Source organism: Trichomycterus rosablanca, chromosome 4 (assembly GCF_030014385.1).
Source record: "Trichomycterus rosablanca isolate fTriRos1 chromosome 4, fTriRos1.hap1, whole genome shotgun sequence".
NCBI lineage: Eukaryota > Metazoa > Chordata > Actinopteri > Siluriformes > Trichomycteridae > Trichomycterus > Trichomycterus rosablanca.
This window is the reverse complement of record NC_085991.1, coordinates 5,157,750-5,171,767: the sequence shown is the minus strand read 5'-3', so window position 1 is coordinate 5,171,767 and position 14,018 is coordinate 5,157,750. Positions and strand designations below refer to the sequence as shown.

Below are 14,018 nucleotides of genomic sequence, written 5' to 3'. Positions count from 1 at the left end.
ACAGTTGAGCTGATAAACTATTAGCTGCGGCTGTGTGTTTATTGTCTCAGCTCGTTTGTGGTTATAATCCCCCCCCCCCCCCCAATGTTAGTAAGTGTTGCAAAATCTGTAATTCTGAATAAATAATGCAATCATTTAATGGTGTCATGTTATATTTTCCTTGTCTTATATTGCATTTTGTATGCGTAACAATAGAAAAACAAAATTAACTTGAAATACACAAAAAACGCTTTAATTAAAACAAATAATTTCACATTTCCACATATGCATATAGAATCACTTCACATAAAAAAGGCATTAACCGTTTCTTTCTAAATTATCCAAAAGGTTTACAGTCCAAGATACAAATTAGATACAGAAGCCCTCAGTTGTAAGCATGACCATAAGTATTGACACAATAAAGTCATTATGGAAAACAATAAAAATAAAAAAGACTTTAATGAACACCAGATCATTGTAAATATCATCTAAAAGAGATGCACATTTATAAATCTAAAGAAATATTCTTGTCTAATAAATGCAGTTTTAAATCATGCAAGATTGGATAAGCCCTTAATATTGGCAGGTAAACAAACTGTTCTAAATATTTTATAGGTAATACAGAATTTTCTATAATACAAATGTAAATGTTACAGATATAGACTGATGACTGTCATGTTAAAATGCTCATTATGACTATGAAAGAATAATGGAGAATAATGAATGTCAGATTCTGAACAACCTAAAAACAGTGGTTGCACCGCTACAACTTGAGCTACATTTACATTTACAGCATTTAGCAGATGCCTTTACCCAAAGTAACTTTCTATTGTAGCTAATTACATAGTAAGCAATTGTGGGTTATTTGTGGGTCCTTTCTCAGGGGCCCAGTAGTGGCAGCTTGGTGGTGGTGGGGCTTGAATCAGTGACCTACAGATTACTAGTCTAGAACTTTAACCTTAATCCATTTAAGCTTAGTTAATCAACTGTGATTCACATATTCTGGATAATTTCATGTTTTACACATACAAGGCATAAAAAAATCACAACGAGCATTAATGTACATCAGTGCAAGGCAAGCATATTAAGAATTCATATATATATATTCATTCTAACCATGAACTCTGTCCTTCAGCGTGGCGTAAACATCTGTGCATTTGGTGCAAATAATAAAAAAGCAGAACATGACACGGATTGTTATATTGCAAACTAAAAAAACAAGATTGACCGATCAACCCTCAAAGTCACACTGGATGATCAGTTACAGAAGTCAGTCTACTGAAGCAGCTTGATGTCGAGTCCGACGTCCCTCCTGACTGAAAAAGCAGAGATATTTACACAGGGTCGCACATTTTGGCAAAGAAAAATGGTTAAGCACCAAAAGCTACTGAGCCACAACTAAAACCCACAATAATTTGTGTCAGTTCAATTGTTCAACTAGTCTGATACTCCACATAGTAAAAGAGGAACCACAAGTATTAATCCTTGGACCAATGCTACTCAAAACTTTATTTAAAAATATAAAAACATAAATTTTTGGACATATATATACACTATGGACAAAAGTATTGAGACACACCTTCTAATTATTACATTCATGTGTTTTAGCCACAACAAATGCGAACATGTAATAATTATGTGGTTTAAAAAAAACTCCAATGGACCGCACCGTAGTCCTGACCTCCGCCTCACTGAACAGCTTTGGAATGAAGCGAAACATCAAATGAGGCTTTCTTGACCTACAGTAGTGACCAGCTAAATGTTTGTTTAAATAATTGGGCACAAATTCCCACAGACATATTTCAAGTCTTTTGAAAAGTCTTCTCAGAAGAGTGGCTTTTGTTCTAGCTAAAAAGATCACAGAGGTCAGTCTATTTTTAATACAATTTGTTTTTTAAATGGGATGTCCAACAAGCATAGGTACAGGTGTTCCAATACTTTTGGTCATGTAGTGTATCTTAACCCAAAACTGAGATAAAATAGAGAGCATAACAGGATGTCAATTGCTTAACTGCATTATGCAGGACAGCTTTCTCAAACTGCCTTTTCTTTTTATCTTAATTACATCACAGGTCTGTACGTGGCTCTTGATGTACCTGTTAGACGATGGGTTTCTCAATGTCATGTTTATCATCCAGTTCTTCATCAGAATCTAAAAACAGAAAAGATTTATTTTAAATAACAGCACACATCTGTATGTAGTACACACTCACATGACACGGTATGAATTTAATCTGGCCAAACTTTTTTTTTTTTTTCAGGACACTTTTAGTGAATCTAATCAAATTCCATTATCAGGTGATATAACTGACCTGGCTGTATACAATATTTAGAAAAGTTGTAGTAATTTAATTTATATTTCATTAATTGCATTTTCATTATGCTTCATCCTGGTCAGAGTATCCCCTACAGAAACACTGGGCAAAAGGCAGGAATATCCTGGACACCCCGTCCACCCCCAAGACACAGCCAATCGTGTGTGTAGAAGTCTGGCCCGGTCCATAGCACCTCTGAGATTTAAACCCGGATCTCAGCTGTGGTGGACTTCAACAATGTGGACTCAAGCTGAAACAAGTAAAGACTGAACTGAACACATTCAGAAGACTGAGGTTTCATTCTGAGGTGAAATGATTGTGCACCTGGATTATCATGACAGTATTTTCAGGAAATTCTCTCTGTGGTTCAACAGTCGAGTAATATCACGTGCACACTCTAATAAAGAACGTTATCTAACAGCAACTTTTTTTTCCAAAAATTATTATATGAGGTGTCTACATACAAACATGACTGGCTAAGTCTGGGGGTGGCCAAAGCGCCAAAATGAATGGGCGTCCTGTCCAGGGTGTGTTACTGCATTGCACCCAGTGATTCTGAGGAAACCAGACCAAACCTGAGCCTGACCAGGATAAAGCAGCAAAAAACATTAAAATGAAATTCCATTATTCATAATAAGTATGATTAGTCTAACAGTGTCATTATTAATCATAAATACAACATTAAATGATTCTGTAACATTTCCCAACTTTAAAACCTTAACATCTTGCCATCATACCAGGGTGGACTAAAGCAACAAAAGCAATTCTGGTCTTCTTTGTGACCCAATGCTCTGTATACACTTTTTATAACTAACAGCACGCCAAAATAAAATACTTTTGGTTCTAATAATAGTAAATAGGCTTAGAATGTCAGTGGTGTTATTGACCCACTGGGCGTCTACACAGACATGATTGGCCTTGTCTTATTTAGAAATGAAGTGGTCTGCACATCACAGCACTGACCTTAATGTCCTGTTGAGCATGATGGATGATAGTGATTGATCCTTACCTGCCACAGACTCTGGTGGGGAGTAGAACTGACCATCTGAGAGAGGTCCTGGATGTATGAGTGGAGCTCTGTCTAAGATACTGGGTACTGTCAGATATCCTGTCACACACACATACACACATCAGTCTTAGGGGGTAATGTTCTGGACATTATACGTCTGTCTTTAAGAGAAAAATGCCCCTTAAATTCAGTAATACATATACACTATATGGCCAAAAGTAACTGGACACCTGAGTTAAAATATAGTGACCTCTATGTGATCTTTTCCGCTATAACAGCAGCCACTCTTCTGAGATAGCTTTTCTTCATGTCTTTATAATCCTGGCTTTGTGCACAGGTGCACAGACATGTTGGAACTGGAAAGGGCCTTTCTTAAACTAATAAGGCAAATTTGGAAGCATATAATTACTGTAATAAAACTGAGTTATTACACCTGATAGCAGTTGTTATGGTTAAAAACACATATTATTTTAATTATTAGAAGGGGTGTCCCAATACTTTTGTCCATATAGCGTAGTATAAGACTCACTGTTCTCATCCCTGGTCTCCTGGGGCAGAACTTTGAAGTCGAGAAGCCACGTCTCTATCCACACCAAAATGAACGAGATGATGGGCAGCAGGTAACCGAACGCGCCCTGAGAGAGGAGCTGGACAAAAACAATGAACACTATATACAGTCAGGTGCTGAATTATGGGCAGACTGGGTTTAATTTATTAATGTCACATTAAATCACACATTTTATTAGAATACATGCATTCAAAAGAAATGAAAGCACATTTACAATGCTGTATCAGTTACTGGTATTCCTGCATTTTGTGCAGTTATGTCGATAAAAGGAATTATTCTCCTACGATACTTTATAAATACTATAGGAACTCAGTGGTGGAGGGCCGTCGTAACAGACCCCCAATTCTACAAGTGGTTTTGAAGCCTGGACAACGTAATCTGCCATCAGAAAACTAAAATGCTGTGTGTTCCTGACCCTTAACCTCATATTGTTTCGTGACGAGGCCTTCACCTTGAATGAATGAAATATGGCTGGTCTGTACTACAATTGTGTTATACTGCCATCCTGTGGAATCCCCACACAGTACTTGACTATGCTGAACAGTGTGGGGTTATATTGATGTCTGAGAGGTTACTTCTCGTTACTTGCTTTAATGCTTGAATCTAATGTTGTTACAGTGCTATAAAAATTATGTGCTTTTTTTCCTGATCATCTCTGTAACTGTATATTTGCCTGGTCTGAAAGATTCTGACAGAGGGTGCTAAAGTGGCACCGTGGTAAGACATGCAAGCCCACCAGTGCTGAGATCTCGAGCTCTGCTATCAGCCAGTCGGGCACCTACACCGACCCATAATTAACTGTGTGTCTGTAAGGGGCGGGACAATGAGTGACTGCAAGTACAGTCTTTGCTGGCTGAACAAAAGTGCCGGCAAATGTAAAAAGTGAGCAATTTGTTTTCGACAGCACTGTATGTTTTTATTTTGCTAAGGAAAAAAATTGGAAGATAAAATCTGAAACGTACCTTTGATATAATAACCTTTGCAATTAAGAAAGCACTGGTGATCAGTGTAGTTATCTGTAAAGAAAGGGGAAATCATATCTTTAAACATGTTACAACATAGTAAACAACCAACTAATTGTTTTTAAACACCAGTATACACTATTTACCCAAAAGTATTTGAACACGTCCTGTTGGAAGTCGAACTTTAAAAACGAATGGTATTAAAATAGAGTGACCTTATGTAATCTTCAGCTATAACAACAGCCGTCTTCTAACAAGGCTTATCAAAAAGCTTTGACTTTGAGAATTTGTCTGGGGGAATTTGTGCCCATTCAGTCAAAAGAGATTTGTATGGCTGGGCACTGATGTCGGTCAAGAAAGCCTCAACTGATGTTCCGGTTCATTCCAAAGCTGTTCAGTGGAGCTGAGGGTCAGGACTCAGTGCAGATCACTGAAGTTGCTTTAAACTGAGCTTATAGAGCTTGCTTTGTGCACAGGGGCACCATCATGCTGGAATAGGATAGGGCCTTCCCTAAACCAATGCTGCAATGTTGGAAGCATATCATTTTCTTTATATAAATGTATTGTTGCACCTGCTTGCAATTGTTGTTGCTGAAACACATGAACTCAAAAATTAGAAGGGGTGTCCCAATACTTTTGTCCAAAGTGTACGCGCACACACACACACACACACCCTTACACACACACACACACCCACACACACACCCACACCCTTTCCCTTTTCTGCAGCTGTACAAGCCTCTACTCTTCTATGAACGCTTAATGCAATATATTGGAATGTGTCTGTAGGAGAAAAATAATTGCTTGCAGTTGTTCCAATTTATTGCAAACACCTTTTATCCTTAAGGTGTTTGATGGGGTTGAGGTCAGGACTTGCTTGCTGGAGTTCTTCCAGACCTAACTCATCAACAACCATGACAACCATGTCTACATGTGCACAGGGGTGCAGTCATGATGGTTTTGGAATGGGATGTCCATCAAGCTCGGGTTTGAGTGTTCACATAGTGTATAGTGTTAAGACATGTAAGTGTGGGTATACATACCGCAATGGCCCACCAGTGACGCAGTCTACACACTGCATATGCCAGGATCAAGCTTGCAAATCGGAACACAGCCAAAACCTAGAACGAAAGCAGAGAATGTGGACTGAAGAGACTTGTGCCTGAGCAAGATATAAAAATGTTCCTAAAGGCAAGCTAAGGCAACGCACAATTACAAAGATAGAAATCAAGAATTTGGTTTTTAATGAATATGTTGGCTGCTTGGGGCACTGAGACAAAACTGCATGTTACACACAGAAACTCTGCAGGAATTCATACATTGCTACTTGTTAAATATCGAATTGCTTCAAAAGTTTACATACACTTGTAAGGGTCGGGTTAGTTATCTTCGAATTTTATTTCTTTGAATTTTATGTTTGTTTGTTATTTTCCAACTGACTGGCTGGAGGTGCACGGATAGTGCAGTGGTCTATAACACTAGCCCACCACCACTGAGATCCAGGTAGGAATCTCACTTGTGCTATCGGCAGGCCAGGTGTCCACACAGACATGACTGACATTATTACAACTACTGATATTGTAATATTAGGTCACAAATCTAGATAAAGACGATTAAAAGCTAATATCATGTCTGCAATACAGCCCACATTCTCAGCACAAGGAAAAATTAAAGGCCCCTTTATGGTTAGTGGATCATTAAAAAAAAAAACAGTTTGTAAAATGATTAATTGACCTTATATTAAAGTCAATTAAGTCACAATTATTTCTTATTTTATTTATTTTATTTTATTCTACTTTTGGTCTTTGCACAGAATAAAATGAATATATACTTACAAAAATATCAAAAAAGGAATTGTGGTAGTCGTAATGTAACACCTCCTTTATTAGGCTGGCTTGTATTCCTCCATTGACCTAAAGCAAACCAAAAAGGAGAACAAATCATAAGTTCATCTATATCTATATACAGTGGGGCCAAAAAGTATTTAGTCAGCCACTGATTGTGCAGGTTCTCCTACTTAGAAAGATGAGAGAGGTCTGTAATTTTCATCATAGGTTCACTTCAACTATGAGAGACAAAATGAGAAAAAAAAATCCAGGAAATCACATTGTAGGATTTTTCAAGAATTTATTTGTAAATTATGGTGGAAAATAAGTATTTGGTCAATAACAAAAGTTCAACTCAATACTTTGTAACATAACCTTTGTTGGCAATGACAGAGGTCAAACGTTTCCTGTAAGTCTTCACCAGGTTTGCACACACTGTAGCTGGTATTTTGGCCCATTCCTCCATGCAGATCTCCTCTAGAGCAGTGATGTTTTGGGGCTGTCGCTGGGCAACACGGACTTTCAACTCCCTCCACAAATTTTCTATGGGGTTGAGGTCTGGAGACTGGCTAGGCCACTCCAGGACCTTGAAATGCTTTTTACGGAGCCACTCCTTCGTTGCCCGAGCGATGTGTTTGGGATCATTGTCATGCTGGAAGACCCAGCCACGTTCCATCTTCAATGCTCTCACTGATGGAAGGAGGTTTTGGCTTAAAATCTCACGATACATGGCCCCGTTCATTCTTCCCTTAACACGGATCAGTCGTCCTGTCCCCTTTGCAGAAAAACAGCCCCAAAGCATAATGTTTCCACCCCCATGCTTCACAGTAGGTATGGTGTTTACTCAGCATTCTTCTTCCTCCAAACACGACGAGTTGAGTTTTTACCTAAAAGTTCCATTTTGGTTTCATCTGACCACATGATATTCTCCCAATCCTCTTCTGGATCATCCATATGCTCTCTGGCAAACATCAGACGGGCCTGGACATGTACTGGCTTAAGCAGGGGGACACGCCTGGCACTGCTGGATTTGAGTCCCTCTCGGCGTAGTGTGTTACTGATGGTAGCCTTTGTTACTTTGGTCCCAGCTCTCTGCAGGTCATTCATCAGGTCCCTCCGTGTAGTTCTGGGATATTTTGCTCACCGTTCTCATGATCATTTTGACCCCACGGGATCGAGGGAGATTATCAATGGTCTTGTATGTCTTCCATTTTCTTACAATTGCTCCCACAGTTGATTTATTCACACCAACCTGCTTGCCTTTAAGGAATGAAATGTTCACTGTGGAAGCACTTCTGTAAGTCGCTCTGGATAAGAGCGTCTGCTAAATGCTGAAAATGTAAATGTAAATGCCTATTGTAGATTCACCAGCCTGGTGCAGGTCTACAATTTTCTTCCTGGTGTCCTTCGACAACTCTTTGGTCTTGGCCATGGTTGACTGTTTGAGGCTGTGGACAGGTGTCTTTTATACAGATAACGGTGTCAAACCGGTGCCATTAATACAGGTAACGAGTGGAGGACAGAAAAGCTCCTTAAAGAAGAAGTTACAGGTCTGTGAGAGCCAGAAATCTTGCTTGTTTATTATTGACCAAATACTTATTTTCCACCATAATTTACAAATAAATTCTTTAAAAATCCTACAATGTGATTTCCTGGATATTTTTTTCTCATTTTGTCTCTCATAGTTGAAGTGTACCTATGATGAAAATTACAGACCTCTCTCATCTTTCTAAGTAGGAGAACCTGCACAATCAGTGGCTGACTAAATACTTTTTGGCCCCACTGTATCTCTATTTATCCATCCATCCAACCATCCATCCATCCAGGGGCAGCACAGTGTCTCGGTGGGTAGCACTGTCGCCTCACAGCAAGAAGGTCCTGGGTTCAATTCCCAGTTGAAGTGGTGCAGGTTCTTTCTGTGAAGAGTTTGCATGTTCTCTACGTGTCTGTGTGGGTTTCCTCTGGAAGCTCCGATTTCCTCCCACAGTCCAAAGACGTGCAAGTAAGGTGAATTGCAGATACAAAACTGTCCATGACTGTGTCTGACATTAAACTTGAACTGATGAATCTTGTGTAACCAGTAACTATCTGTCCTGTCACGAATGTAACCAAGAGTGTAAAATATGATGTTAAAATCTATCTGTGTGTGTGTGTGTGTGTGTGTGTGTGTATATATATATATATATAAACAGGACATGCAAGAGCAGCATGTGTTTAGATTGCGTGTGTACAATGGAATCTCTGGTTTTTCACACTACACTCTTGCAAAGTGTGAATAAAGGCAGAGCTAATGTGCAACTGTAAAACCTACATTGAGCTCAATGATCCAAAGCAGAGAGATGAAGAGTAGGTCGAAGGTCACAAACAGACAGAAGGTCCTCCTAACGTCGGAGATGCACTTTTTCTCTCCACTCTCGTATGATTCGATGTGACCAGACAGCGGGGTGGAGCTGATGGAGCCTGCGAACCTTGCCTGGGACTCCAGGCTGCTGCACTGGCTGGCCATGACCCGTCACTCGCACCAGGCCACGCCCAGTGTTTCCTCTCACAAGTTGAGAGAGCTGTGACCAGCAGCCATGTTTAGTAAAACTGAAACAGAGAGACACACGAGTGAGACATTTTACACCAATGTAGCACATTTTATTAAGGCAGAGTGGTTAAAATGTCACATGACAGCAGAATACTGCTAAAATGTTTAAGTGTATTGTATTGTATAAGTGATATTAAAATTCTAAAGGCTGTAATGAAGGCAGTTGTATTTTCACCTGTAACTACAGTAACTATCTTGACATACACACCTTTGTCATTTTACGAGCAATAAAGGTTTATTATGTAACTGAAAGGAGGAATGTAACTAGTCAGACCTGACATGTGTTGATTTAACATTTGCTTTGATCACATTCCTTTACTGTATCTGTTTCACTATGTTCTTTGCAAATGTCGAATATATTTACAATAGTAAAAACAATCAAATGTAGCACATTAACTTTATAAAACTACAAGTTAGCACAAGTAAAAACCCTTTTTCAGAGCATAAGTGACCCATTACAACACACTGCTGCACCAACCAAGCGCCAAAGAGATTTAATTTTCTTATGTAAATATGCACTTTAATTGAAGGTTTAATCCCTCTTGTATTCCAGTATTAATATAGGGTTAATTATCCAAGCCTGTCTGTCTTTCTCTTTCAATTATCTTCTCTAAAGACTTGTGTTTGTTTGCATAATTTTAAACCTCTGAAGTACTTGCTCTGGCTCTCGGGCACTTTTTCCGGGACAGGCACTAAGAGCACACTGATGGATGCACCTCCCAAAGGCTAGACTGTTCTGCTATCCCCCAATCCCCCAAGACATAGCCAATCATGACTGAGTAGATGCTCAACCAGTCGATAGCACAGTTGTGATTCAAACCCTGTATCTTAGCGGTAGTGGGTAAGTGTGATTTATCACTTCGCCTCCTGAGCACAATCAGGAAGCATCATTGACAGAACAATGAATTCTGCTTTAGACTATTGTTAGTGCAGCCAGTATGGAATTATCACTCTAGTTCTAACCGTGATGACTCAATGGAAATAGAGTTCAGTCGCCCTTCCTATCTAGGCCAGTTCTCCTTGTCTATGATGGTTGTTGATCATTCACTATCAAAATCCCTTTAAATTGATTACATCATCTGACCCCACAGCGAGAGAAGTTACAGCCCTTCCTGATTTGCTTTTTCATTTGGTAAATAAGTCAAAGTCAAGTCTTCCCGGTGTGGTGGAGACACCCTTGTTTGGACCTGTTATTATGATAACGATACCACTGAGAGCAACAAAGTAAGCCAGTCAGACACCTTTGGGTTCACACTGTACATTTCTTACACAACAATTCAAAGCACTAGAGCAAGAAACAAAAATCAAGGTTTTGGACTAAAGTGGCTTAGTCAAAGTTCTGAATAAAACCCCACTGAGATTTTGCGGCAGGGAAATTCAGAAGAAGCAAATTACAGAACTGCACGGTAATTTGGATTAATACTAGGTTTAAAAAGAATGCAGGGCACTTCCTCACCACAAAAACAACACAGCAAGATATTCCCGGCATTAAAGAAGTAAAACTGGATCGTTAGCAGAAAGTGATGACTATATTTTACAGTGACCGTGACTCAGGTCTTTATATAGAAGATCACTTTATGCATAATATGGACACAAGTATTAGGACACCCCTTCCTAATAAAAATTTGTGTTATTACGTCACAACAATTGCTTACAGGTGTAATAAACCGGTGATATAAAGTGAAATTATATGCTTCTGACTTTGCAGCAACAGTTTAGGAAAGGTCCTTTCCTGTTCCAGCATTACTGTGCACAAAGCAAGCTCTATAAAAAAGAAGAAACTCCAGTGGTCTACAAAGAGCCCTGACCTCTGCCCCACTGAACAACTTTTTGGCCAACATCAGTGCCCAGTCATACAAATGCTCTTTTGACAGAATGGGCACAAATTCCCACAGGCATATTTCAACATCTTGCCTTTACAAGAAAGGGATAACATTGAGGTCACTTTATTTTAACAGCATTTGATTTTGAAATGGGAGGTCCAACAAGCACATAATCAGATGTCCACATGCTTTTGAACATAAAGTGTACACAAATACAGAAGACTAAGGACAAATAAAGTATTTACAACATTGTACATACACATATACATATTATGTGTGTGTACATTTCCAAGCTAGCATATTTTCTATAAAAAAAAACTACAATAAACAAACTGAATTCAAGGCAGTCTTCAAGTCCCTTGTAAGTGTATGTTAATATACACTGATCAGCCATAACATTAAAACCACCTCCTTGTTTCTACATTCCATTTCCATTTTATCAGCTCCACTTACCATATACAAGCACTTTGTAGTTCTACAATTACTGACTGTAGTCCATCTATTTCTCTACATACTTTTTTAGCCTCCTTTCACCCTGTTCTTCCACAGTCAGGACCCCCACAGAGCAGGTATTATTTAGGTGGTGGATCATTCTCAGCACTGCAGTGACACTGACATGGTGGTGGTGTGTTAGTGTGTGTTGTGCTGGTATGAGTGGATACAGCAGCGCTGCTGGTGTTTTTAAATACCGTGTCCACTCACTGTCCACTCTATTATACACTCCTAGTTGGTCCACCTTGTAGATGTAAAGTCAGAGACGATCGCTCATCTATTGCTGCTGTTTGAGTCGGTCATCTTCTAGACCTTCATCAGTGGTCACAGGACGCTGCCCACGGGGCGCTGTTGGCTGGATATTTTTGGTTGGTGAACTATTCTCAGTGCAGCAGTGACAGTGAGGTGTTTAAAAACTCCAGCAGCACTGCTGTGTCTTATCCACTCATACCAGCACAACACACACTAACACACCACCACCGTGTCAGTGTCACTGTAGTGCTGAGAATGATCCACCACCTAAATAATACCTGCTCTGTAGTGGTCCTGGGAGAGTCCTGACCATTGAAGAACAGGGTAAAAGCAGACTAAAAAGCATGCAGAGAAACAGATGGACTACAGTCAGTTGTAGAACGACAAAGTGCTTCTATATGGTAAGTGGAGCTGTTAAAATGGACAGTGAGTGTAGTATGCCTAGCTTATAACTTGCATGTCAAACTAGTACACAACCAACACACCTTTATTAATTACATAGTGTAGGTGGGTGGTAGGTAGTGTGTGTATGCGGATTGGAACACAGCCAGATACACAGTAATGTAAACATTTATCGCGCTAGCCAGCTGTTTATTAACACAGCTAATAACAAACACGCTAACCGAATGGTGTGATATATCTATTATATAATAATAGTAATAATTTAGCAGTAATGTGTAGGTGTTGTGCCGCGCTGTTTACTTACCTTCACTTTGAAAGCATCTAATAATCCAATTCCTTCACAAACATCCAGTCTAACTAGCAAATCTATCAAGCTAATGGTAATGAAAATTAAAACTAGCCGGTAGCACTAAGCGTTTTCTTCTAAAACGTTAAAGCTCATCTCCTGCCAGTGTTTGTTATTTTATTGCTCTAAATAAATGGAGGATTCTAGTCAAGTACACTGGTCCTCCCTCAGTCAACACACAACTGAAACTTCACTCCTGTGGTTCGCTAGCATGACAGGAAATCTCTTTTGTGAAGAGGGAATTGTGGGATTTGTAGTCCCTCTTCTAAAGAAAACTACAAAGTCCCTTTAAAACCTGTTTCATAATTAAGGCTGCCAAAAGATTATTATTATTTTGCTGGATTATTTGTTGCCTCATTGTTGCCTTAATGCCTTTAGCTGCTAGAAACCCACATTTTGAGAAGGGTCTGGGTGCAGACATGCACTCACAGCCTGACATGATGCACCCCAACACATTCATGACTGTAAATTAAATGGAATTTGATGATATGTGGATTTACATTTACATTTTTGCATTTGGCATTTAGCAGACGCTTTTATCCAAAGCGACTTACAGAACTGTGACAGTATGTTGTCCAGTGGCGGCTCCTGCCAAATCTCTCAGGGGGGGCAATTGTTGCGATGATGGCCAAGGTGACCCGTTCAATGGGTAAATTAAAGCTTAAATAATTAACATCTTAAGTCATCTGTCAGTTTGCCCTCACAAATAACTTTGAACATAGAGAGAGACCAGCTTTACCATTAATCATAAAATTACGTAAAGCTTTCACCCTAACAATTTAATTCAGTCTTCATCAGACAGCATTTTATTTTAGGTGCAGCAGATCCAGAATAAAGATTGGCATCGGGGCTGATGTGCAATGAATAAAGAAGTACAATTAAACAATTGGGGAGATACAATAAGTGCAATCATAATTCACAATTTAAAAATTACATTACTTACTTGTAATTTACTTGTAACTATGATTTCCCCTCCTTTGTAGATATTTGCTTGATGTTTAAATTTGGTCTGGGTGGTCCTAATTCTTAAGTTGCTAATTTATCCTGATTACTACGACGACTGAAAGGCATTTCTCTTAATGACACGATGGAGTTGCTCCGAACTGAGGTGATGGTAGTCATGGTGACGAGATCGCTACACCAGGTTACGTGTGATGCAAGCACATAAGTGCGAGCCCTCCCGGAACCCATTCAGATTGTATTGCAGCGCCTGCAGTTCGAAAAAAAAAAAGAGTCTATGAGAGCAATCCGGGGCGATTTTCAATCAGACTGAAATCGCCCAAAAAGGGGCGGTACTGTGCGGAACACAACTCGACGCTGATTGGACTATGATATTCAGAGGCAAGACAGACTGTCCAGAACAGTCAGAGCTGTGATAGAAAAATTTCTTCTTTCACCCTTTGGTGGTGCGTCGCCCGATGGAGCTTAAACCAGCATTACCATTTTGATTACCA

The 14,018-nt window shown here is 39.4% G+C and overlaps 1 protein-coding gene across 1 annotated transcript; it reads right to left on the bottom strand.

Moving 5' to 3' along the window:
* Nucleotides 1-216: 216 nt before the first annotated feature.
* On the bottom strand, nucleotides 217-12,803 carry stard3nl (STARD3 N-terminal like). The gene is made up of 9 exons (XM_062992982.1): nucleotides 12,523-12,803; nucleotides 8,971-9,248; nucleotides 6,669-6,746; nucleotides 5,877-5,954; nucleotides 4,834-4,887; nucleotides 3,833-3,950; nucleotides 3,304-3,402; nucleotides 2,076-2,131; nucleotides 217-1,295 (listed from the first exon to the last, which is right to left on the bottom strand). Exons 2-8 carry the CDS (start codon nucleotides 9,163-9,165, stop codon nucleotides 2,079-2,081), a joined length of 675 nt encoding a protein of 224 aa, XP_062849052.1. The 5' UTR covers nucleotides 9,166-9,248; nucleotides 12,523-12,803; the 3' UTR covers nucleotides 217-1,295; nucleotides 2,076-2,078.
* Nucleotides 12,804-14,018: the final 1,215 nt, after the last annotated feature.